Source organism: Octopus bimaculoides, chromosome 9 (assembly GCF_046866305.1).
Source record: "Octopus bimaculoides isolate indiv1 chromosome 9, ASM4686630v1, whole genome shotgun sequence".
NCBI lineage: Eukaryota > Metazoa > Mollusca > Cephalopoda > Octopoda > Octopodidae > Octopus > Octopus bimaculoides.
The window spans coordinates 65753778-65780541 of record NC_142936.1 but is presented as its reverse complement, the minus strand read 5'-3'; the positions used below and the strand labels follow the sequence as shown (position 1 = coordinate 65780541).

Genomic DNA, 26764 nt, shown 5'->3' with positions numbered 1-26764 from the left:
CAGGACACACTAGTCATATCAAAAAGTTCGTCAATTCTTCAGTGACAGTCCTCCAAGATCAGTTCATGAATTTTCTTGATGATTTCAATCGTTCGGGAGGTCGACGGTTGTCCTGAACGACGTTGGTCTTCAATGGACAAGTGACCGTTCCTAAATCGTGAAAATCACTCGTAAACTTGTTTTGCTCATGACAGCGTTCTTGTAAGTTGTTTGAAGCATGACAACTGTTTCGGCCGCCGTTTACCCCAGCAGAAAACAGAATTTCACGAAGGACTGCAAAACAAAGTCGAACCACGTGGAAGTACGATCATACACGACGATGCCGGTCGGTAGACTGGTACCTGAGTGTTGCATAAAGTAGGTTCTAGCGGTGGAAGCCTGAACTACAACGGGTTTGTCCCCAGGAGAACGTTTCTGGTTACATTTGGGTACCTCCTCGTATTTAAATATATAAATCTGCAAACAAAGAATAACAGTGGGTTGTATCTTGAAGTACAAAGCCTACATAATGTATGTGAACGCATATGTACAGACTTGAACAGCTTTGAATTTGGAAATTGCTTTCAAATTTTGGCACAAAGCCAGCAATTTCGGTGGAGAGATTGATTATATCACCCCAGTGCTCAACTGGTACTTATAAGGCAAAGTCGACCCTGGCAGAATTCGAACTCAAAACGTAAAGATGGACGAAATACCGCAAAGGATTTTGCCCGGCGTGCTACTAACAACTCTGCCAGCTCGCAGCCTTCTGAATTTTGTTATATTATCAATAGAAAAATTAACCAAATAACAAAAAGTGGCGTTGCTATTATTTCGTTCAACCCCTCTTAGTATGTATATATGTAGGTATTCTTCAAAAGGTTGTCTATTTTAGATTCATACATTGCAGATCGCTGCTAGTTTTATATGAGTAATTGGCAAAATGAAGGTAGCCAAAATATAAAACATCAACATAATTTTTTCTACTCTCAGCACAAGGCCCGAAATTTGGGGAGTGGGGACCAGTCGATTAGATCGACCTCAATGCGTAACTTGTACTTAATTTATCGACCCCGAAAGGAAGAAAGGCAAAGTCAACCTCGGCGGAATTTGAACTCAGAACGTAGCGACGGGCGAAATACCGCTAAGCATTTCATCCGGCGCGCTTTCGATTCTGCCAGTTCGCTGCCTTAATAATAATCTTTTCTACTCTAGGCACAAGGCCCGAAATTTTAGGGGAGTGAGCTAGTTGGATCGACCCAGTACACAACTGGTATTTAATTTATCGACCCCAAAATGATGAAAGGCAAAGTCGACCTTGGGGGAATTTGAACTCAGAACGTTAAGTCGGACGAAATACCGGTAAATTGCTAACAATTCTGCCCAGCTCGCCGCCTTCGGAATTTGTTATATTACCAATAGAAAAATTAGTCAAATAACAAAAAGTGGCGTTGCTATTATTTCGTTCAAACCCTCTTGGTATGTATATGTGTAGGCATTCTTCACAAGGTGTGGAGAGCTGTTTAAAAAAAAATGCTACAAGGTTGGGAGAAAATGCATTTGTTAAATGGTTAATTCAAAAGAATTCATAAACAAAATTTGAATTTAAAGTACAAAACTTTATTATGACATGTTAAATATAAATAAAATATATTTTTTCCCAAATAAACCCTTTTTCCATAATCTGTACTACCTTAAGTAAAACAGCAGTTACATGCTTACAATGCGACCTTGCAGCAGCAATCTGATAACATGGATGTTTTCAAGTATTTCTTTTTGAAGAATGATATTCCAAACAACTGACTTTGGAGTTAATACTTGCAACTGTATTCAATCCACCATTTAACCTCAGAAACTTCAAATTTCAATTGTATTTTCTTCTCAAAATAAACTACCAGCCAATGGTTCTCTACGTATGCCTAGCCCTCACCTCATACAAATAAACTAAGACTGGTTACGCGACACTCTGAATAGCATTTTGTGAAGTCTTTTCGGGTTTAATTAAATACTATTTTATTCTATCTTTGGTATTCAACTATTTTCCCCATCTAATTTTGCACTTATGTGCTTGCCTGTCTCTGTCGCTCTCATATATATATATCCCACTGAAACAGCTGTAGAGCACAAATGAATGACGAATTATATGTGAAACTTATGTATTTCTGCTGTTTATTGTAGATATGTCGCTCTGAACTATCATTTTAACCAATTCTATATATACAGGTAAGTTTATTCCACCAGGATTTGGGCACCATAACAATGTACTGGAGTTTAATGATGTTTTCTTAATTGAGCTCTTAATTATCATGGATATATATCTTATGGTTATACACCAACTCAAAATATATACACGTGTGATAGAATGATGTAGCAATATATAATTAACAAATGCTAATTAACTTCAGGCTTAACTACCACTAATTATAAAAATTCAACATGTTATTACATGTAAAACCAAAAATGAAAAGTCATCAATCATTTTCAAAATTAATTAAGGTAATTAAAAATTTCTTCTGAATCGTTCCGATGTCAATTGACTTAACATTTTCCCTGCTATACATAACATTTTAGCCAAATTTTCTAACAGACTATCAATCAATTAAAAAAAACATTTATTTCACTTCAAAATTCTAAACCTGATTCTCAAGCTTTCAAGAAGAGTAGCTGAAAAAAATATTGCTTTATTAATTCCACTTGCATGGAACAGTTTGCCACAGGAAGGGCTAGAAATGTCCATTCTCTAAGAGTAAAAGAATTAAGAAACATGAGTGTTCCAAGAAGAGAATACATAGAAAATATTTTCAGATAACAAATGTCACATTGAGATATATTTCTTCTCCCCAAAATGTTAAAGAATAACAAATCATGATAGATTTTCTCTTCGCAAAATTCCTCAAATTTTGTCTTTTCTTGCCTACACAGACCATCTTCAATTTGTAAAAGTATCAAAACTGATTTTTTTTTTCCTTTTGCCATTAAACTGAATTTCCTGTTTTTTTTAAATTAATACACCCACCAAAGAAAGCAAGTGAGAAACTGATGGCATTTAATTGTCTATTTTAGATTCATACATTGCAGATCGCTGCTAGTTTTATATTGTTGGCACTCCGTCGCTTACAACGTCGAGGGTTCCATTTGATCTCGTCAATGGAACAGCCTGCTCGTGAAATTAACGTGCAAGTGGCTGAACACTCCACAGACACCGAGTACCCTTAATGTAGTACTCGGGGATATTCAGCATGACACAGTGTGACAAGGCTGACCCTTTGAATTACAGGCACAACAGAAACAGGAAGTAAGAGTGAGAGAAAGTTGTGGTGAAAGAGTACAGCAGGTTTCGCCACCATCCCCTGCCGGAGCCTTGTGGAGCTTTAGGTGTTTTCACTCAATAAACACTCACAACGCCTGGTCTGGGAATCGAAACTGCGATCCTATGGCCGCGAGTCCGCTGCCCTAACCACTGGGCCATTGCGCCTCCACTAGTTTTATATAAGTAACTGGCAAAGTGAAGGTGGCCAAGATATTATAAGATATCAACATAATAATGAAAATAATAATTATCCGTTCTACTGTAGGCACAAGGCCTGAAATTTGGGAGAAATTTGGGGGAAGGGGTTAAGTCAATTACATCGACCCCAGTGTGTAACTGTTACTTGTTTAATCAACCCCCAAAAGAATGAAAGGCCAAATCAACCTCAGAGGAATTTGAACTTGGAACATTAGTGACAGGCGAAATACCACTAAGCATTTCGTCCAACATGCTAACGATTTTGCCAGCTTACTGCCTTAACAATAATCGTTTCTACTCTAGGCACAAGGCCTGGATTTTTGTGGGGAGGGAGATGATCACATCGACCCAGGTACTCAACTGGTACTTAAAAGTCAACCTCGGCAGAATTTTAACTCAGAACACAGTGACGGGCAAAAAACTGCTAAGCATTTCGTCCAGCGCACTAACGATTCCATCTTAATAATAATTCTTTCTACTATAGCAGTGGTTCTCAACTGTCTTCCATATAGTCCCTAAGGGTCCATATAAGATTGGGTAGGGGGGTTCCAACCAACAAAACAGCAAATTGGGGATACACAATAGTATGTTAAGGGCCCCTGAAAAATATTTTGCTTTAGATGTATGTATTTCTATGCATAGTAAGAAACAATTAGGTTTCTTTCTCTAACATTTTATGTAGTTGAAACTACACGAGTTAATGTAAGAAAAACCAAAATAGGAATTTTGAAAGAAGCTTCTATAAAACTAGTTTGATCGTAACAGATGGGGGAGAGTTCACCAGAATAAAAAAAGTAATTAAAGGGGCCCTTAAAAACAAAAAAAAAATGGTTGAGAACCCCTGCACTATAGGTACAAGGCCTGAAATTTTGGGGAAAGAAGCTAGTCGATTATGTCACACACATACTGCCCCACTTCCCAGTTTTCAGCTGCATACAAGCATGGAAAACAGACGTTAAACAACGATGATGATGATGATGATGATGATGATGATGAACTTACTTTACCAATCTCCAAAAAGGATGAAAGGCATTTTGCTTTGTGTACTAATGATTTTCCCATCTCACCAACTTAGTAACAATAATAATTCTTTCTACAATAGGCACAAGGCCAGGACGTTTGGAGTGCTTGACTGGTACTTAGTATATTAACCCTAAAAGGATGAAAGGCAAAGTTAGCCTACTCAGAATTTGAACTCAGAACAAAAACAGTCGGAAGAAATGCTCCCAATCTGCCAACTCACCGCTTTAGTAATAATCATAATAATAATAATAATAATAATAATCCGTTCTACTAAAGGCACAAGGCCTGAAATTTTGGGGAATGGGGCTAGTCAATTATATTGAACCCTATGCATAACTGGTACTATTTCATTGACCTTGAAAGGATGAGAGGCAAAGTCAACCTCCGCAGAATTGGAACTCAGAATGTAAAGATGGTCAAATGCAGCAAAGCATTTTACCCAATGTGCTAACGATTCTGCCAGCTCGCCACCTTAAGAATATTATTAATAATGGTTTCAAATTTTACTGCAAGGGCAGCACTTTTGGGGGAGGGGATGAGTTGATTACATCAACCCCAGTGCTCAAGTGGTACTTATTTGATTAACCCCAAAAGAATGCAAAGTCAATCTCAGTGATATTTGATCTCAGAACATAAAGGTGAACAAAATGCCACTTAGCATTTTGCCAAACATGCTAACAATTCTGCCAGTTCACCACCATAATAATAATAATAATAATAATAATTATTATTATTATTATTATTATTATTATTATTATGGTTTCTGATTTAGACACAAGGCCAGAAATTTTGAGAGAAGGTAAGCTAAAGCCATTGACACTAAAATTTAACTGTATATTTTATCAAGCCCTGAAAAGATGAAAAGAAAAGTTGACCACAGCAAAATTTGAACTCAGAAATGCACGGAACTGAAACTGGAACAAATACTGCAAGACATTTTTTCCAATGCTCTAGCAATTCTGCCAGCTTACCATTTTAATACTGGGTTCTAATCTAGGCACAAGACCAATGACTTTGATGGGAGTGAATCAGGTTATACAGTCGACCCCAGAGGAATGTAAAGCATATATAATCCCAACAGGATTTGAATTAAGAACATGAAAAGCCAGAAATACTGCAAAGCATTTTCTCTGATTAACCTGCTGCCCGCATATGATAATAATAATAATCCTTTCTACTGTGGGTACAAGGCCTGAAGGTTTAGAGGAAGGCATAAGTTGATTACATCAACCCCAGTGTTTCACTGGTACTTATTTTATCAGCTTCAAAAGGATGAAAGGCTGAGTCAACCTCAGCAGAATTTGAACTCAGAATGTACAGACAGATGAAATGCTGCTAAGCATTTTGTCCAGAATGCTAATGATTCTGCCAGCTCTCCATCTTATATAATGATGATGATGATGATAATAATAATAATAATAATAATAATAATAATAAAGACACAAGGCCTGAAATTGTGGGAGAGGGGATTAGTCGATTGCATCAACCTCAGTGTTTCACTGGTACTTGATTTATCGACTCCAAAAGGATAAAAGGCAAAGTCAACCTCGGCGGAATTTGAACACTGAACGTAAAGATAGACGAAATGCTGCTAAGCATTCTGCCCAGCAAGCTAATGATTCTGCCAGATTGCCAATAATAAAGGTTTCAAATTTTGGCACAAGGCTACCAATTTTAAATGAGAAGATAAGTTGATCAGATCAACCCAAGTGTTAAACTGCTAGGTTAGGTATTTTATCAACCGCAAAAAGGATGAAAAGCAAAGTCCACCTTGGCTGAATTTGAAATCAGAATGTTACAGCTGGAAGCATGAATTAATGTTTCTGCCAGTTCGTAATAAAAATAATTGTTTCTACTACATGCCTGAAAGTTTAGGGGAGGGGGCTAGGCGATTATACTGATCCCAATGTTCAGCTGGTACTTTATTTAATCAACCCCAAAAGGATGACACACTAAGTCCACTTCAGCAGAATTTGAACTCAGAACGTAATGAAGGACGAAATACCAGTAAGCATTTTGTCTGGATTGGTAACAATTCTGCCACCTCATAATAATAATAATAATAAAAATAATAATAATGATGATGGTTTCAAATTATGGCACAAGGCCAACAGTATTTGAGGGGAGGGGAAGTCAATTACATCAACTCTAGTATGTAATGGGTACATATTTTATCAACCCTGAAAGAATGAAAGCAAAGTTGACTTTGGCTTAATTTGAGCTCTGAATGCAAAGACAGACAAAAAAATGTGAATAAGTATTTTGTCCAACATGCTAACAATTCTGCTGGTTCATAATAATAAATATAATAATAATGCAATTAGTTAGACAAGACATACAGTTAAAAAAAAATCCCACAGAGTTGGTAGTTCAAGGAGAAAAAAAAAAAAGAAAATAACCATTTGATTAAATTTGTTGCTCAGAGAATATGGTAAAAATTCAATGGTAATGGTGGCACTCAAAGAGTAATATCCGATGATGATGGAACAGACAATGGATGTTCTGGACTGTGTTTCTGAAATAGAAGAAAATTTAAATATATACATCCACAGATATTGATATTCATTTATATACATATATATATACATATATATATATATATATATATACATATATATATATATATATATATATATAAATGTATGTGTATTTTTTCAATGTGTACAAATAACATGGAAAAAAAATAAATAAATAGTTAACAGGGTACCAAAAATTCACAAAAGTGCCAAGGATATTACAGCCTACTTATAAAAGTAGAAATTCCGGGGTTGAGTGAAATGTTTTTGTATCACATAGATAAATTAAGAAATGGAGTCAAACAGAGGTGTTATTCAAATCAATTATACTTCCAACATATGTTTCGAAGAAAGCATTGATATTATTCTGGAGGGAATAAAAATGATGTAAAACAATATAATCATCTTGTCAAGGTAAAAAAACAACAAAAAAAACACATCAATAAGCCATTTTAATCAAATGTGATTACTGCATATATGATGAAGGGAACACTGGGAAGTTATTCTTTTAAAAACTGTTAATAGATTTAATATCAAAGGTAATTTAGAGAAGGAGGAGAAAGAAAGAATGGAGAAATATAGGGTGAAAGATGAATGGGAATAAAGCTTAAAAGCATGGAAAAAGATATATATAGAGGAAATGAGATGTAAGAAGACAGTTAAAGGTCGAATTTTTTAAAGCCTGATAATTATTCTAACAGTGTCTTTATGCTGAACTGCTAAGTTATGGGATGTAAGCAAACCAACAATGGTTGTCAAATGGTGATGGGGACAAACACATACACATATACATATATTATGTCATATCATAAATAATGCATATTTTTCTTTTCGATTGCATGAACTAAAAGTCGGAGGGGGAAAGGATAAACTACTTGCAGCAACTTACTACAAAAGCAGGTAGTAATTTTACCTTGTCCTTATTCTTAGTGCAAGTTTTGAAGAGTGCAGTTCAATTTTAACAGTTATATTTTCAAAGTTATAATGGAAAGTGACACAGGAATATATTTGGCAACTGTTACAAGGGAGATAATTTCAAGGAATTAATTTTTCACAATTAATCTAATTTATTTATCATTGATGCTTTCTACTTTATTCTTTTTCTAATTTCATGCATTCGATTGTGGCCATGCTGGAGCACCTCCTTCATATTGACCTCAGTAATGATTTTAATTTAAATCTCTTAAAGTTTTTTCTATGTGAATAGGATGAAACAACAAATATAACCTTTATTTGCCAGGAAGGGATAACTATGTACATGTTCCAGCCAATTACACCTTATCAGCATAGCATAGTCCACTCAAGCCTGTTTGTTGATCAGTTGACAAAGAATTTTACATGTAGAATAAGTTATGGCTAATATAATTTGCATAACTAAAATAATTTTAGAAAATGAGCAAAGGGAACTAACTCAAATAAATCAATGACAAAAATTTGAATAAATAAGAAGTGATATACTGAATGCCAATATGCAAATTCCTGACTAAAATCTTCTCAGTTGAAGAAAGAGGACAAAAACCTAGCAGCAATTGTTAGCAAGTCTACGAAAAGGGGAGATAATTTTAATATAAAGAAATTAAAATATTGCTGTTAATTTATTATAATTCTGCTTTTCTTTGTTTTTATTCTTTTATTGATTTCATTTACTGAATGATTGCTATGTAGAGAAATGAAGTAATGCTATTATCCACCACAATATGTATATCAGCAAAATGGCTTGAGTTTTTTTTTTTTTTTTTTATATATATATAAAGGAAGGCAACTTTAAGTTTATAATCTAAAGGCCAACTCCGTGAGTAAATTAACAATATTCCAGGCTCAATCCAGACCAGCAATCCTGAAATTTTGGATTCCTATGTTTTCATTACTACAATTGTTTTTGGTGATTTTTTTACATGATTTTTTGCGACGAATATGATCGTCATTGGGATATCACTCTGGAGGAAGCAATTGCAACAAATTCTCCAAAACAAGTCAGAGATCTGTTTGCAAATCTTTCCATTCAGGGTCAGTTGTTTAAAAGTTATATACTAGTTTAAAAGACACTTTTTATGCTAGTATATATGTATATATATATATATATATATATATATATATATATATATATATATATATATATATATATATATATAATTATGTGTATTTCTTCTTTCTTAATGAATAAAAATTCTTCTGATAGAATAAATGGGTTAATAGAAACCAATGTAGCAAAGAACACAAAATAACTGTGGTTAGCTCCTGTTTTTAAGGCAGGAACTCCTTGAAATTTTGGGTATTTGAGTATATTTAAAAATTTAAGGATTGGAGAAAACGCATGTTATAATTGCATACTTTATTCCTACATATGTTTCAAAGGATTACAACCTGTGTGATCCATAGGGATCTTTGATATTAAAATTGTAAACTTCTCATCAGGGAAAGCATGGGAATCATCTTAAACGTAAGACATTATGACCAATTATGAAAACAATAGATGGATAAAGTCATAACCTTATCCACCTATTGTTTTCATAATCGGTCATAATGTCTTACGTTTAAGATGATTCCCATGCTTTCCCTGATGAGAAAGTTACAATTTTAATATCAAAGATCCCTATGGATCACACAGGTTGTAATCCTTTGAAACATATGTAGGAATAAAGTATGCAATTATAACATGCGTTTTCTCCAATCCTTAAATTCTTATATATATATATATATATATATATATATATATATACACACACACATACACACACTCTTTTAACCTTTTAGCATTTAGACTAGCTATCATCATCATCATCATCGTCGTCGTTTAACGTCCGTTTTCCATGCTAGCGTGGGTTGGACGATTTGACTGAGGACTGGTGAAACCAGATGGCTACACCAGGTTCGAATCTGATTTGGCAGAGTTTCTACAGCTGGATGCCCTTCCTAACGCCAACCACTCCGAGAGTGTAGTGGGTGCTTTTACGTGCCACCGGCACGAAGGCCAAGATCTGGTATGTCACACGTACCCTACAATGTCATTCTTAGAATAAACAATCACATCATCAAAATCTCAAAGCCACGAGATATTTGACAGAGTAATCTGAACACTAAACGGTTAATATCCATCTTCCAAACTGGTATGGGTTGGATGGTTTAACAGGATCCAATGAATCAGAGAACTACATTTGGATGGTTTGTACAGCTTGATGCCCATCCTGAAGCCAACTACATTACAGTGTACTGGATGCTTTTTCGTTTTTTGCAGCACCATCATTAGAGATGTTGCCTCCTTGCAACTTGTAAACTAAGTGACCTCTATAATAGAAGGAAGGGAGAAAGGGTGCAATGATTCTAGGTAGAATGATGAGGAGAAAGTGTGATGAAAGAAAGGTTTATAACTGTGAGTAGCTGGTTGTGGCAAGAAGAACAGAGTAGTTACTACTGAAGGAAGGATTACAGAAGGGAGAGGGGAAATGGAAGGGATTAGTGTCAGAGATTAGTGAGAAAAAGAGGGAGGTGAAAGGATGATAAGGCGGGATGTGTAGGGCTATCCAATGTTGAAAGGGTGAATATGCACTGAAGGTAGGGAGAAAGGGGGCATGAAAGAAAAAAAAAGAAGTGAGGTGACAAGGATCTGGAGAAAGGGATTTCAGGAAAGAGAGGTGTGAGGGTCATGGAGGTGGACAAGAGATGAAAGGGTTTTGAGGAGTTGAAGAAGCTGAGGGAAGAAGACAGGAAGAGAAAATGAAGTAGAGGATGACAGAGTTGTGTGTGTGTGTCTTAACTTTTACTTGTTTCAAGGATGTGCCCCCATGCTGGAGCACATCCTTGATGGATTCAGTTGAACAACTGACCCCAGTACATATTTTTAAGTCTGGTACTTATTCTATCAGTTTCTTTTGTCAAACCATTCAGATATGGGGACATAAACAAACCACACGCATACACACACACACACACACACACGCGATGGGCTGCTGCACAGTTTACATCTATCAAATTCACTCAAGAATTGTTGGTTGACCAAAGCTATAGAAATATACACTCATATACAGACAATGGGATTCTGCACAGTTTTCCAACCATCTAAATTCCATTCATAAGGCACTGACCAAGCCAAGAATATAGTGAGATCCCAAAGTGCCACACATGCAGGATCCAACCTTTTGTGCAGGTAACAGATAAATAAATATCTCTAAATATTACCTTCTTCTTTTTCTTTTTCCGTTTCTTTTTCTCTTTCTCTTCGTCCGATCGTTTCACTTTCTTCTTTTTATCATGACCAGTATCAGAAGAATTTTCTCCTTGAAAGAGATGAAAACATTATTTCAGAATTAATAAACATTATAGAGCACAGCACTGTTACAATGTTACATTACATATACATTTAAGGGTGCTACTTTGGCCTGTGATCTACAATCTAAAGGGAGATTATTTTAGATTACTTTTTAGCTTACTTTTCAATTTCTAATTTTTTTTTTTATAAATTCTTTTGTACATACTTAGCATTGTAAATATATTTTTTTCAAAATTATTACTAGTTTGATAATGATAAAACCATGGCACTTGCGCCGGTGGCACGTGTAAAGACATTCGAGCAAGATCGTTGCCAGTGCCGCCGAACTGGCTCCAGTGCAGGTGGCATGTAAAATACACCATTTTGAGCGTGGCCATTGCCAGTACCGCCTGACTGGCCTTCGTGCCGGTGGCACGTAAAAGCACCTACTACACTCTCGGAGTGGTTGGTGTTAGGAAGGGCATCCAGCTGTAGAAACTCTGCCAAATCAGATTCGAACCTGGTGTAGCCATCTGGTTTCACCAGTCCTCAGTCAAATCGTCCAACCCATGCTAGCATGGAAAGCGGACGTTAAACGACGATGATGATGATGTTTCATTTATGTCTTAGTAAAGAATAAACAATATAATAATTAAAATAAGTGCATAGATCACATAAGAGTGGCAACCACGAGTTTAGCAAAGTAAAGTTGGCAAAATTTCGCCGTTTTTCCCTTCTCTTCATTTCTCCACCACAACGATGACATGATGCAACATTTTCTTCATCTTCTAAAAAGCCATTTCTTCGTAAAATTGCAACTGCCTTTGTCACATCACTGATCACATTGTAAAATTCTTTAGCCAACATCTTGAAGGTTTTTAGAAATTGAAAAGTAAACAAAATAGTAACCTAAAGTAATCTCCCTTTAAATTGTAGACACGCTAAAGTAGTATCCATTTCAGAACATATGCATGAAAAAGTTACACCACACTTATACATAAATGTAAGCAATTTCTTAGCCACCTTTAGCAACAGAAGAAAGCCACTACAGATTAATTTTGTCTCAGTCAATTATAGCTAATGATATTAATAACACAGAGTCATTGACTGATCCTCAACAGGCTAGAAAATAGCAACCAAGTCTCCGTATCACTCTTTTCAAGTGATAGACACATGCACCACATAATTAGCGTTAAAATTCTAAAGAGAGACAACTCTGATCCTTATCTTTTCTTTAATATGAGTTGCCTCCCCAAAATGGTATTCGAGAAAGCAATAAATTTTTGTCTACTTTTCATATATTTTAATTCTTTTTTTTTAAATTTTTTTTACTGGTTTCAATTATAATGACCAAATTGAGACACAGTGACAAGGATTATATCGACCCCAGTACTTATATAATTGATTCTGTTTGTCGAACGGTGTCTCACATGCACCCGTGCATATCAATATATATATCGCAGTTCACCTATTGTGGTTTATTATTTAAGCTTATGTTGAATTCTCCGTGGTGTTGTTTTGCATTTATAATAAAATACATATATACAAATTATAAAAATAATTTTTAAAAAACATACAACTGAAAGAAGCTAGTTGTATATGTTGCTTGACAACCAATGCTAGTGTTGTTACGTTTCCGGAACTTAGCAGTTCGGCAAAAGAGGCCAATGGAATAAGTACTAGGTTTACAAACAATAAGACCTGGGGTCGATTTGCTTGAGTAAAGTCGGTGCTCCAGCATGGCTGCAGTTAGATGACTGAAACAAGGAAGAGAATAAAAGAATACAGTACTGTTTCTACTTCGTGGATCTTCACCTATCGTGGGGGATTTCAGAACGTAATACGCAAGACAGTTGAGGGATTACTGTATATGCATATATACATACATATATATATATATATATATATAAGATTGACTATAGTCTGCAGATAATCGAGGTATGTACAATTTTCACTGGTCTAGCCCGCCTGTTTTTGCTCCGCTGAATCCGTATTTGAGAACTTTTTAAGTGAGCTTCTTCTAGCATTTTGACAGACCGGTCACTGGTCAATCTTATATACACAAGTACTATAATCGTTTTAGGATCTCGAAAAATTTTTTCAAGAACCTTCTGATTCTTTTAATGTGCTAGTTTCCTGGTATTAAATTGATATTAATTAATATCGAATTTTTATCATATTATGTTAATTATATATATATATATACATATACAGTATATATATGTAAGAGAGATTCAGCTGATTTCTATCAACCAGATTCCATTCACAAAATGTAAATCAACTTGAAGATATAACAGAAGACACTTGCTCAAAGTATCATGCATGGAAATCAAACTCAGAACCAAGTGGTTCCAGGACACTTCTTTTTTTAACCCTACCACCATGCTGACACTTATGCAGAGTACGTCCATACACTATGTATAGACGTACACCACATGAGGTAAGTGAAGAGGAACAACAACTAGTATACCCTACCCAAGTCCACTCTGCATTCCCCCTACTGTAGCCAATCTCAAGACTTCATGGCTACCAGATAAGACAGAATCACAGAGACCAAACTGACTTAATGCTTTCCTGCTTTTTCTTCATCCTTGTTTTGTTTTCCAAACTACACAAAACATTTTCCCCCAGTTCTTTCTTTCTTCCCATACCTCTTGTCTATCCCATATTTTCCCTCCAGGCATCAACTGGAACAGTAATTAAATCAACATCGTCAGCTAAGATGAGCCTGCAAAAAGCTATGGACAATGCGTGTGCATTTTCCTTTACTTCATCTTCAAATTAAAACTAACATGTAACCTTGCCCACATTTGAAAAGCATATGGCCATCCAGATGATAAAGCACTCTTTCATTCCCCAAACTGATCAGCAAATAGATAAACATAAATTTTTTTTTTTTTTTTCCATTCTGTCTCATCTTTGCTTCTCAAATCACTTCTACATAAGCCAACTCTTCAAACCAACCACCTTTTCTTCAATGTTATGGTAGTGGTGTCTTACTTCCAAATTCCTGTATCAACCACTTTGACCACTCCTGAGAACTGTTTCCCTTTAGAACTAATCATCTCTTGCTGGCACCACATAAAAAGCACCCACTGCACTCCATAAAGTGGTTCGCATTAGGAAGGGCATCCAGTCATAAGAACCATACTAAAACAGACCTCGCCTGTACTAGTGCCACACGAAAAGCACCCAGTCCACTCTGTAAAGTGGTTGGTATTAGGAAGAGCATCCAGCTGCAAAACCATGGGGAAACAGACCTTGTCAGTGCTGGTACCATGTGAAATGCACCCAGTCACATCGGTAAAGTGGTTGGCATTGAGGGCATCCAACCATAAAACCATGCCAAAATAGATGGTGGAGCTTGGTGCAGTCTTCTGACTTGCCAGCTCCTGTCAAGCTCTCCAACCCATGCCAGCAGGGAAAACAGACGTTAAATGATGACGATGATGACTATCTATAGTTCAAAGTAGACCTCACTTTTATTAAATCTAATAACACCTAAACCTTAAACAAACAGAAAAAAGAGAAATTATTTGCTGCAGCTTTTCAGTGTTTTTAAGGGTATGGAACAGGTTTGGTATAGAAGGTTAAGTTTTCCGTTAGCTCTGAAGAATAATGTAGTTTCAAGTTCAGTCCCATTCAATAGCACCTTTGGCAAAATGTCTTCTACAGTCCTGGGCTGACTAAATAAAGCCTTGCCTTGTGAGTGGATTTGGAAGACAGAGTCTAAAAGAAGCCCATTCTATATATATATGCACATGCATATATATGTATGTGTGTCTTATTGTAATCCTTACAGAGTGTATTGAGTGCTTATTACATGATACCAGCAGCTGAGGTCAACATTTAGCTTGCAAAACAAGATTCCTCATCTGAGGAGGTGAGCAGTATTGAAAGAAGTGGCTTTCTGCCTGAGCATGAAATAACTAAAACCAATTTTGTTCTAATATTTTGTTATATTTCTAAACTGACAAAAAAAAAGCTTACTTATTATACAATTGATTAAAGAAATATTCTATTGTTTTCCACTAATTAATTCTCAAATATAGATAAAAATAAGTTGTTAGTGCAGCTTCTTACCTTGGATCTCTTGCGAATTACCATCTTTGCCGCCTTCTTTCTTACTCTTTTTGTGTTTGTGTTTCTTTTTCTGTGGCGTCTGATTCAGAAAGCGGTATTGCTCAGGAAGCTGCAACAGAGAATTTACACATGAATAATTCAGGATAACTGATTAAAAGATACATTAAACATGAATAAATAACTTAACCCTTAGCACACTGCAGGTGCATCATGTCATCATATGAGTTTTCTCTCCTATAGTAACAGGGCAGTGGCAGGGGAAACAATTCTAGAGAAAATGCAGTGTGCTAAATGTAAAGCATTAACACCACACAGCTATTTTGTGTCAACTCTTCCTTGATTAGATGGCTGTGACAGTGAATTTTCTGACACAGTATCTCACCAATTTGCTGTGGACTTTTGTCAGGTTTAGCCCCTTAAGGTCAGCTTCCAGCATTTCCTTACCCAAACATCATGTGCTAGTACAATCTTCTCTCTTGCACTCTAAACCTAATTTGTCTTATATCCAGCAATTTTCTGAGTTCATTCATACTATCTTCCAAGCCCACTAACATTATACATACAGCAGAACATGCTTGCTTCATTTCTTTTCAGCAGTTACACATCCTTTGCAGTCATGTTTGGCTACCATACAACATCATACTTTATACACAAGCATCATACGATTTGCCCTTTACCAGGATAGAGAATCCCCTTTGTTGCCAATAGAGGTAATAATTCCTTGAACCTTTCCCCCACTCCCTTTTTTCACTTGGCTAAATGTTTTCAGAACGCCTACCTCCATCAATGATTCAATCATTAAAATAACAGACAACAATGTCTAGGAAGGCTTCAAAACATTTGAAAGTATTTCATGGGTGCTCTTATTACTAATTCTGTACATCTACTACAAACAAAGATTTTACTCACTGTCAACCTGCCTGACATTACACTGCATTCCTTGTGCACCTATAGTGTACATTTGGTATCAAGTGCAGAGATCTTCCCTAGTCCTCTTCTGCATATTGAGCATGGCCAGTTTTGGCTTCTTTTGTGCCCAAATTTTTATCTTTACTAAGTCTACTCTAAAGTTCTTCAATTCTAGGTTTTGTTTCTACATCTGGAATTTCTCTTCTGAATTTTCAACAGATTTAGCTGTGGCAGTTGGTCTGAATCTCTTCTGAACAGCTACATTAAACAGGTGGAGATTTAGAACTGAAACCTGATGAACACCTACCTGTACAATAAACTTCTAGTTGGACACATTGCTAACTTTCACTTTACTGACAGCATCTCTACATGTGCCTTGCACAGCTCTCGCAAGACATTCATTGACACACAGAATTCTTAGTAACCAACGGACTACAAAATCTTTCTCCAGAACAATGAAAATTAGGAATTGCAGCTTGCCCTTAGCTAAGAACTTTCTGTAGTCATCACACTAGGAAGAGAGCATCACCAAGACACAAATTTAACATGTCATCTAATTATATTTTGTTCCTAATGAATTGTGCTGTAACTCCTTCTGTTGTATTTATAACCTGGTTCATCAATTTAATGTCTCTATACATGCTTCTTTCTGCAGTATCTCCTTTGCCCTAATAGCAGTTGATGATGATGATGATACTGTTTATGTATGTATGACACCTACCTGTACTGCCTAATTGACTTAGTGACTAAAGCAAATTTAAGATAACTTTTGAATTTGTTAACATGGGGTGTCTCCTAATGGAGACAGGGCACACATGGCAGAAACCCACGTTTTCGGCTATGGGGGGAGGGGGGTTACGTCTTCACCATGTGTGCCCTAATGAAATATAAAAGATATTGATTTCTGTAATACAGATACAAAGCTACAATTTTTTATGAAAAGTACTAGCTATTAAACCCACCTCACTGCTTCACTGGTACATATTTTTTTTATCACTGGTGAATGACAAAAATTTACCTCAATGGGATTTGAAATTAGCAGATAAAGGGACATAACTGAATGCTAGGGCTTTTATCTATCCCTCTTTCAGTTAGTCTCTACAGTCAGGAATCGACGCCGCCACCTCATTCATACACACACACACACACACCGGTTCCCCATCGCACGGGAAGAGATACCACGACACTACCGAGGGTAGATAAAAGATAATTAAAACAAAACTTGGTTAACAGAAGAGAGACAAATGTGCAAATAAAGTAAACTAAGGGAGATAACTGCGGGTGATAAAAGCGTACGATCCATCTTCATGGTACGGTTGCCCGATTAATTTAATATTAAGTAGCACAAAATTTTCAAAACATCAACGGATAATGTATTAGAAAGAAGCCCATCCAGAAATCTCCTTTTGCTCACATCTTCTATTTTTTGCACACTTTCTAGAAATGGATGCCCATTTTGCTTTCAACAACTTTATCAAGTATCTTGTTTTCCTATTTTTTCTTTCCAATACAGACCTTCGCTAATTGTTTCCTTGTTACCACATTTCTATTACAATACACAGCCTTTACTTTAATTAATTTTGAAAATAATGAAGAATTTAGTAAACTGTTGCTCCTAAAATTGTTTCCCCTACCAATGTATTCTTTTTGAGGGAACAAAAAACATGAGCATCCACTATTTCATTGTATTAAGTGTACGGACTTGATTTTTTTTTTTTTTGTATACCAATAAAGGAATGGATGAGGAATATTTTGATACAATACATTATATTCTGTATACATGTTTCGACACTGAAAAAACAAAAAATACTAATGTATTGACATGTTTTTATCATATATCTGCCATGCTGTCTATGGAGTTCTGGAGTGCAGTCTAGCTTGTAATCCACCAAACTGTAGTACCGCTGGAAGCAAGGGTATGGGCAGAGTCCAATATCACACTTTCTGCACACGAACTGGGTCTGGTGGCGCTTTTTTTTTCTTACTCCTACCCTGGTCGAGATGGTCCTGGAGTGAATCTAAGCAAGCAGCAAAGACAAAAGTTTTAACAAAGAAAACAATGGTTTGAAAGTGAATGAATAAAATAAGATTGAATATTTACAGGACCAGGGTGTAGTCTGAAACCTGCTAGGCTTGCACCTGACAATGGTAATAATTCCCGGGTACTGATTGGTGGCTTTTCAATTACTGACCGAAGGGAGCTGTAAAGAGGAAAATAAGTGGAGAAGAGAAATATTAAATGAAAAGAAATTTGCATAATGAGATGAGAAGACAAAATATTTGCATGAGATAAAAGCATTTGCATAATGAGGTAACAGCATTTACATAATGTGATGAAAAATACAAAATATTGGCATAACAGAATGAAATGACAAAATATTAGCATAATAAAAAACAAATGATTTATCAGATTGCAGGGACAATTTGATCACTAAAAGAGCAAAACTGAGGCATGTTGGGAATGCTAATATAAGGTTCAGATTTTGGCACAAGGCCAGCAACTTTGGGAGACAAGGCTCTATAGTAGGAAGCTTACTCCCCAGCAATGTGGGGACAGGTTCAGTCATACTGCGACTGCACAGCATCTGGGGCCAATGTCTTCTAGTACAGCCCGCTCAGGGCTGACCAAAGCTTTGTGCATGAATGAATGAATTTGGCATACAGAAATTGAAAGAAGCTGTCATGTATGTATGTATGTGCCCTATGTTTTGACATCATGTGGTTGTAAATGAGTGTCACTGTCATATAAGTGATGTTGTTTATTTCCAGTTTTCTTTGAAAAATGGTTGGCCATGAAGAAATATTACCTTGATTGGAAACAGGTGGGTTGGCAACAGGAAGGCCATTCAGTCTAAGAAAATCTGCCTCAACAAATTCCATCTGACCCACATAGCATGGGAAAGTAGACATTAGATGATGATGATGATGATGACTAGAGTGCTACCTATTATATGAAAGATTACTTCAGAAGTATACTTTGCTGCCATGGGTTATACGAGGAAATATAGCTTATCTTTTAGCTTTTACTTGTTTCAGTCATTAGACTGCAGCCATGCTGGAGCACATACAATCATCATAACTTAACTTTAATCAAATTTCTTGATGCTTATACAAAATGATGAAATGAATACAAATTTTCATTGTAGACATACCCTACAATGTCATTCTAAAAATATAGAAACTCACCACTGAAATCTTGATGCTACAAAATTAGGTGTGATTAAAGAGAAAAAAAATGTAAATAAATAGGCAATACATTTGATAAAGAAATTTGAATGCCAAAGGAGTTAACTCTTTAGTATTTAAGCCAGCCATATCCCAGCCGAAATATTCAATTTGTTTTCCGTTCAAACTGACCAGATCCAGCTTCTCACACCTATCCTGCAATGTCATTCTAAAAACAAACAGTTACATCATTGAAATCTCAAAGCTATGAGAAAATGCATGATTAATTCAAAACTATGTGAATAAAAAAGCAATAAATTTGATAAAGAAATCTGAATGCCACTGGAGTTAAATAACAATAACCCAATAAGACAAAAAGAAAACAAAAAGAACAATAAAGTATACCTTGTATCATTAATGCCAGGTGTGTCGATATTTCCGGGAAGTGTAGGTAAAAATGCACTGAGTTCTTCTTTCACTTTCTTTGTAAAAAATTTATTGTAGGAATTACCAAGTCCATAATATGACATAAGGTTTGTGTATCCAGTCATTTCGGCTTGCTCTGATTTAGGGGAAATAAAATGAAAAATAAATCATGTTAGTTTGTCAATTGTGTGTTATTCCAATGTTAATACATAACCACTTATAGGCAGCAAGCTGGTAGAATCGTTAGCATGCCTGGCAAAATGCTAAGTGGCATTTTGTCTGTCTTTATTTTCTGGGTTCAAATGCTACCAGGGTCGACTTTGCCTTTTGTCCTTTTGGGGTCGATAAAATAAGTACCAGTTAAGTTGATTTAATTGACTTAGCTCCTCCCCTGAAATTGCTGGCCTTGTGCCAAAATTTGAAACTAACAAATAGCCACTTACCAATATCATCGTCAATATCATTGTTTGAACATCCACTTTTCCATGCTTGCCTGGGTGATACAGAATTCGTTGAGGAAGATTTTTTTATGGCTGGATGCTCTTCCTATTGCTAACCCTCATTCATTTCCAAGCAAGGTAATATTTCTCAATCAACAGACATAATTCTCATGGGCTGGAAATGAATGACACTACTTGTATGTAGGTGACATTCATTTACAACAACCACACAATAAGACCAAACAGATACACACACACACAAACAAACATTAAATATATATATATACAGGGTGTCCACAAAGTCTGGGTACATGGGGATTAACACATACTCTAAGAAATTATGGTTTCTTTTCGGGTTGCAAGACAGTGTAGGAGAGAGAATAGTGATGTTGTAGGAGAGAAATGTGTTCGCATGGATGATGGTACGCTTGCATTAAATGAGGATGCAAAGAAAGAGGTCTGGAGATGCCACTACGATAGATTGCTTAATAAAGAGAATGAATGGGAGAAAGAGAGCCTGCCTTATGCCGACCCAATAGAGGGACCAGCTATCCGAGTTGATAGTACCAGGGTAGATAAAGCAATTAAGAGTATGAAGACCGGGAAAGCCCCCGGCCCATCAGGAATCACTGCAGAGATGCTCAAAATATCTGGCAGTGTTGGCTATAGCCTAGTCACCCGTATTACGAACCAGGTGATACACGAAGGAGTCATACCCTATGACTGGTGTAGCAGCATCATAGTCAACTGCTACAAAGGTAAAGGGGACGCTTTAGATACAAATAATTACAGAGGCATCAAGCTGTTAGATCAGGTTATGAAAGTTACAGAGAGGGTCATAGCCCAACTAATTAGGGAGCGAATCAATTTAGATGAGATGCAGTTTGGGTTCGTGCCAGGTAAAAGCACTACTGATGCCTTATTTCTAGTGAGACAGTTGCAAGAGAAATACCTAGCCAAGGATAAACCTCTGTACCTGGCTTTCGTTGACATGGAGAAAGCCTTTGACAGGGTCCCCCGATCCCTTATCTGGTGGTCAATGAGGAAACTTGGGATAGAAGAATGGCTAGTGAGAGCTGTGCGAGCCATGTACAGAGATGCGGCCAGTAAGGTGAGGGTTGGAAATGAGTACAGCAATGAATTCCGGGTAGAGGTAGGGGTCCACCAAGGTTCCGTCCTCAGCCCCCTATTATTTACCATAGTCCTCCAGGCAATCACAGAGGAGTTCAAGACAGGTTGCCCCTGGGAGCTCCTCTATGCTGATGACCTTGCCCTAATTGCGGAGTCACTATCAGAACTAGAGGAGAAGTTTCAGGTGTGGAAGCAAGGTCTAGAATTGAAGGGCCTTAGAGTCAACCTAGCTAAAACCAAAATCCTAATAAGTAGGAAGGTAGATAAAACACAAACCCCTTCAGGTAGATGGCCCTGCTCAGTATGTAGAAAAGGAGTAGGTAGTAACTCTATAAGATGTACCCGGTGCAAGCTATGGACACATAAGAGGTGCAGCAACATCAAAGGCAGGTTAACTAGCAAGTTAGTTTTTGTTTGTGGCAGATGTTCAGGTGCAATAAAGACTGCAAACAAACAGGAAACAACTTCTATCTCATTCCAGGGTGAAAAACTAGAGGTAGTCGATAGCTTCCGCTATCTGGGCGACCAAGTTAGTAGTGGGGGTGGGTGCGCTGAAAGTGTAGCTGCTAGAATAAGAATAGCCTGGGCAAAGTTTAGAGAGCTCTTACCCCTGCTGGCGACAAAGGGACTCTCACTCAGAGTAAAAGGCAGACTGTATGACGCATGCGTACGAACAACCATGCTACATGGCAGTGAAACATGGGCTGTAACTGCTGAGGACATACGTAAGCTCGCAAGGAATGAAGCCAGTATGCTCCGTTGGATGTGTAATGTCAATGTGAATACCCGTCAGAGTGTAAGTATCTTGAGAGAAAAGCTGAACATTAGAAGCATCAGTTGTGGCGTGCAAGAGAGACGATTGCGCTGGTATGGACATGTGGTGAGAATGGAGGAGGATAGCTGCGTGAAAAAGTGCCACACCCTAACAGTTGAGGGAACCCGTGGAAGAGGTAGGCCCAGGAAGACCTGGGCTGAGGTGGTGAGGCAAGACCTTCGTACATTGGGCCTCACCGAGGCGATGACTACGGACCGAGACCTTTGGAAATGGGCTGTGCGTGAGAAGACCCGGCAAGCCAAGTAAGATCGTTGCCAGTGCCCCTGGACTGGTTCTTGTGCGGGTGGCACATGAGATGCACCATTTTGAGCGTGGCCGTTGCCAGTACCGCCTGACTGGCTCCTGTAGGATTTTCGAGCGAGATCGTTGCCAGTGCCCCTGGACTGGCTTGTGCGGGTGGCACATAAAAGACACCATTTCGAGCGTGGCCGTTTTCGTGCGGGTGACACGTAAAAGCACCCACTACACTCTCTGAGTGGTTGGCGTTAGGAAGGGCATCCAGCTGTAGAAACTCTGCCAAATCAGACTGGAGCCTGGTGTTGCCATCCGGTTTCACCAGTCCTCAGTCAAATCGTCCAACCCATGCTAGCATGGAAAGCGGACGTTAAACGATGATGATGATGATGATGATGAATTGTTAATGTTATGATTTTATTTGCTCCATGTACCTATATGGGGAGTAACACATACTTTAAAAAAGTATTATTTCTTATATTTAATTGTTTATGTGATGATTTTATTTACTCCGTGTACCCAGACCTTGTGGATGCCTTGTGAGCGGATTTGGTAGACGGAAACTGAAAGAAGCCGGTCGTATATATATACATATATATATATATAGGTCATCCCATAAGTCCTGTCTGATTTTACCTTTTTTAAAACTGATTGAAATTTAATAGTATTTTAGAATGTCTAATGGAATTAAAAATTATTTTTATGCATTTGTCTACATTTAAACTAATTAAATATTATTTTACAGAATAATAGAATTAAAATTTCTTTGATTAAAACCCTATCTAACATGGGAGTATCCAAAGAGCATTTGAGGTACATAATGCTTTATGAGTACAGAAAAAGAAACTCTGCAACCGAAGTGACTCGAAACATACACTCAGTTTATGGGAAAGAATGCTTGAATGAAAGAACTTGCAGAAGATGGCTTGCAAAATTCAGAAGTGGAGATTTCAGCGTTGAAGATGAAGATCGAACAAGACGTCCAGTTGAGTTTGATGATAAGCTCCTTGAGGCATTACTTTAAGAAAATCTTGCATTATCAGTTGAAGAATTGGCAACATAGCTTAGTTCAAACTATACAACTGTTCATAGTCATCTTCAACAACTTGGAAAGATTCCTAAACTTGGAAAATGGGTGCCTCATGAATTGTCCGAAAGCAACCGCAAATACCGAGTTGACATCTGCTCTTTTCACCATTCTCTTGAACTCATTTCACCCTTTTTCGATAGACTTGTGACTGATGATGAAAAATGGATCTTCTATCAAATGTTAAACATTGTAAACAGTGGCTTGGTAAAAGGGAAAAAGCTCAACCACAACCAAGAAGGGAACTTCATGAGAAAAATGTTTTTCTCTCTATCTGGTAGGATTGCAAAGGAGTAATTCACTTTGAATTGTTACCACCTAATGCAACAATCAATGCTCAAGTCTACTGTCAGTAAATTAGAGCATTTGAACCAAGCTTTGAAGGGAAAAAGATCCGCTTTAGTGAATCAAAAAGGACAATGCACAATCCCACACTGCAAACATCACATCACAGAAGATCGAAGAGTTTGGTTGGGAAAAAATTCCTAATCCACCTTATTCTCCCAACCTTGCTCCTTCAGACTACCATTTGTTTCATAGTTTACAGAATCATTTGGGAGACATAACTTTCGCAAGCCAGGAGGAGGTCAAAACTGACATTTCAGAGTTATTCGCTTTGAAACCAAAAGAGTTTTACATTGATAAGATTAAAAAGCTTGTAAATAGATGGAAGGAAGTCATAGATAATCAGGGAAAGTACATTGATGATTAAATTTCAATTAAATATAACATTTGATCACTTGTTTAATTCATTCAAAATTCGGACAGAACTTACGGGATGACCTGATAGATATATGTTTGTGTGTCTGTGTTTGTACCCCATGATCACTTGACAAACAATGTTGGTGTGTTTACACCCCGAAACTTAGTGGTTCAACAAAAGAGACCGATACAGTAAGTAATAAGCTTACACGGAATAAGTCCTGGGGTCGATTTGTTCAACTAAAGGCAGTCAAATGACTGAAAAGAATAAACGGATACACAAGAGATTTCGGTTTCCATCTACCAAATCTAATCACAAAGGTATAGTAAAAGGTCCCTGCCCAAAGTGCTGCACAGTAAAACTAAACTTGAAACCATGTGGATAGGAAATTTGCTTCCCAACCACATGGGTTTGGGTTCAGTCCCAGTGCATGGTACATTGAGCAAGTATTTTCTATTATAGCCCCAGGCTGACCAAACCTTGTCAGTATATTTGGTAAACAGAAACTGAAAGAAGCCTGTCACACATACATAAACACACTCACATATATAATATGCAATATGTTCTTTAATAAGATTTGATGTTGCCTGAGGAAGATTTAGCTCCTATTTCTAGTAGGTTCAGCAACCACTTTTGTACGGCTTAAAGTTCCACAGAAAGTGTTAGGGTAAATATTTGTGAAGCATTAAGCTTCTACATTGCTATATTTGTTTATGAAAACAGGTGCAGATGTGGGTTTGTGGTAACAGCTGTATATATTCGACTACACAACCAATGTAATTTATTAGAAACGGTAAATGACATTTCAAAGACAATATTACTTTTTTTTCTTACGTTTGTAATTAAGATAGTTTAGCTTGTCTTGGTAATTAAAAGTTCTCTCATTGATTACTAAGACAAGTTAAACTGTCTTAATTACCGTTTTATGGTATATTTTATTATTTATAATTTTTATAGATATTCGAGTATTCCAGCATGTTTCTATGTGGTTCCTGCGTTTTGTACTGAAGATAAGATAACGGATGTTGACATGTCATGATACATTTTGACAAAAGTTGAATCGACGAGAAAAAGTCTATTTTTCTAACAGTTAACTTCACAGCAAAATTAAAAACAAAAAGACACACAGACGTCTGTCATTATTATCATTGTAATAATAATAATAATAATAATAATATGTTCAAATTTTGGGAAAGAGCCAGCAGTTTTTGAAAGGATAAAAAGCTAAGTCCACTTAAGCGACATTTGAACTCAAAGAGTCGAAAGAAATGCAGTTAAGCATTTTGTCTGCGTTGCTAACAATTCTGCCAGCTCGACGCCTTAATAATCCTGAAACAAGGCCTGAATTTTTTTTTTTTTTGGTGGGGGGACTAGTCGATTACACCGACCCCAGTGTTTCACTTCACTGGTACTTAATTTACGACCCCGAAAGGATAAAAGGCAAAGTCGAGCTCGGCAGAATTTGAACTCAGAACGTAGCACCGGACAAAATTTTGCAAAGACTTTTGCCCGGTGTGCTAACGATTCAATAATAATGGTTTCAAATTTTGGCATAAGGCAAGTTCGTGGGAAGGGTTACATCGATTATATCGACCCCAGTGCTCAACTGGTACTTATTTTATCGACCCCGAAAGGATTAAAGGCAAAGTCGATCTCGGTGACATTTGAAATGAGAACGTAAAGACGGATGAAATGCTGCAAAGCATTTTGTCCGGCATGCTAACGATTCTGCCACCTCGCCACTTTAATAATAATAATATCAGTTTTTGGCACAAGGCCAGCAATTTTGCAGGAAGGGATATGTCAACTACATCGATCCCAGTGCTTAACTGGTACTTATTTTATCGAACCCGATGGCATTTGAACTCACAATGAAATGCCGCTAAGCATTTTGCCCGACACAGTAACGATTCTGCCAGCTCGCCGATAATAATAATAATAATAATAATAATAATAATAAAGAAGAAGAAGAAGAAGAAGAAGAAGAAGAAGAAGAAGAAGAAGGGACAATTTGGAATAACACTAAGACATGGAAATAATAGCGTTGAAGAAAATATTTAAAAAGAACCAAAAAAAAACAAAAAAACATTCATTTACCAGGTACATCTTTCATGAGGTAAAATGGCCCCGAATGAATAACAGACGGTACTTTCCCTAAACTAATAGTAGTTTTAAGTGTTCCTGTGGAATCTGTGCGAGGATGTGCAGGAGATCTGGAGCCTCGAGGACTAGATTTCGGACTGGATATTGCAGGTTCAACTCTACGGAGCTGATCTGCCATCATTATCGTTTAAAACAAATTCACACAAAGTACAATATAATGATAATTGAAATTTGCGTTTTGATAGCAACAAAAATAAAAGTTAATTTAGTTGTTTGATAATATCTAAAAACTACATAGCTTCAAATGTAAATAGATTCCATCAGAGACAAGAGAGTGAAATCAACAAAATAGTTAGTCTGTACCACGTGACAGTGT

General features: G+C 36.9%; 1 protein-coding gene across 1 annotated transcript; it reads right to left on the bottom strand.

Moving 5' to 3' along the window:
* Positions 1–1577: 1577 nt before the first annotated feature.
* On the bottom strand, positions 1578–26764 carry LOC106879148 (mediator of RNA polymerase II transcription subunit 19). The gene is made up of 6 exons (XM_014928586.3): positions 26383–26764; positions 19835–19991; positions 18366–18465; positions 15356–15464; positions 11203–11300; positions 1578–7025 (listed from the first exon to the last, which is right to left on the bottom strand). The coding sequence occupies exons 1-6, from the start codon at positions 26567–26569 to the stop codon at positions 6969–6971; spliced, it is 708 nt and encodes a 235-aa protein (XP_014784072.1). The 5' UTR covers positions 26570–26764; the 3' UTR covers positions 1578–6968.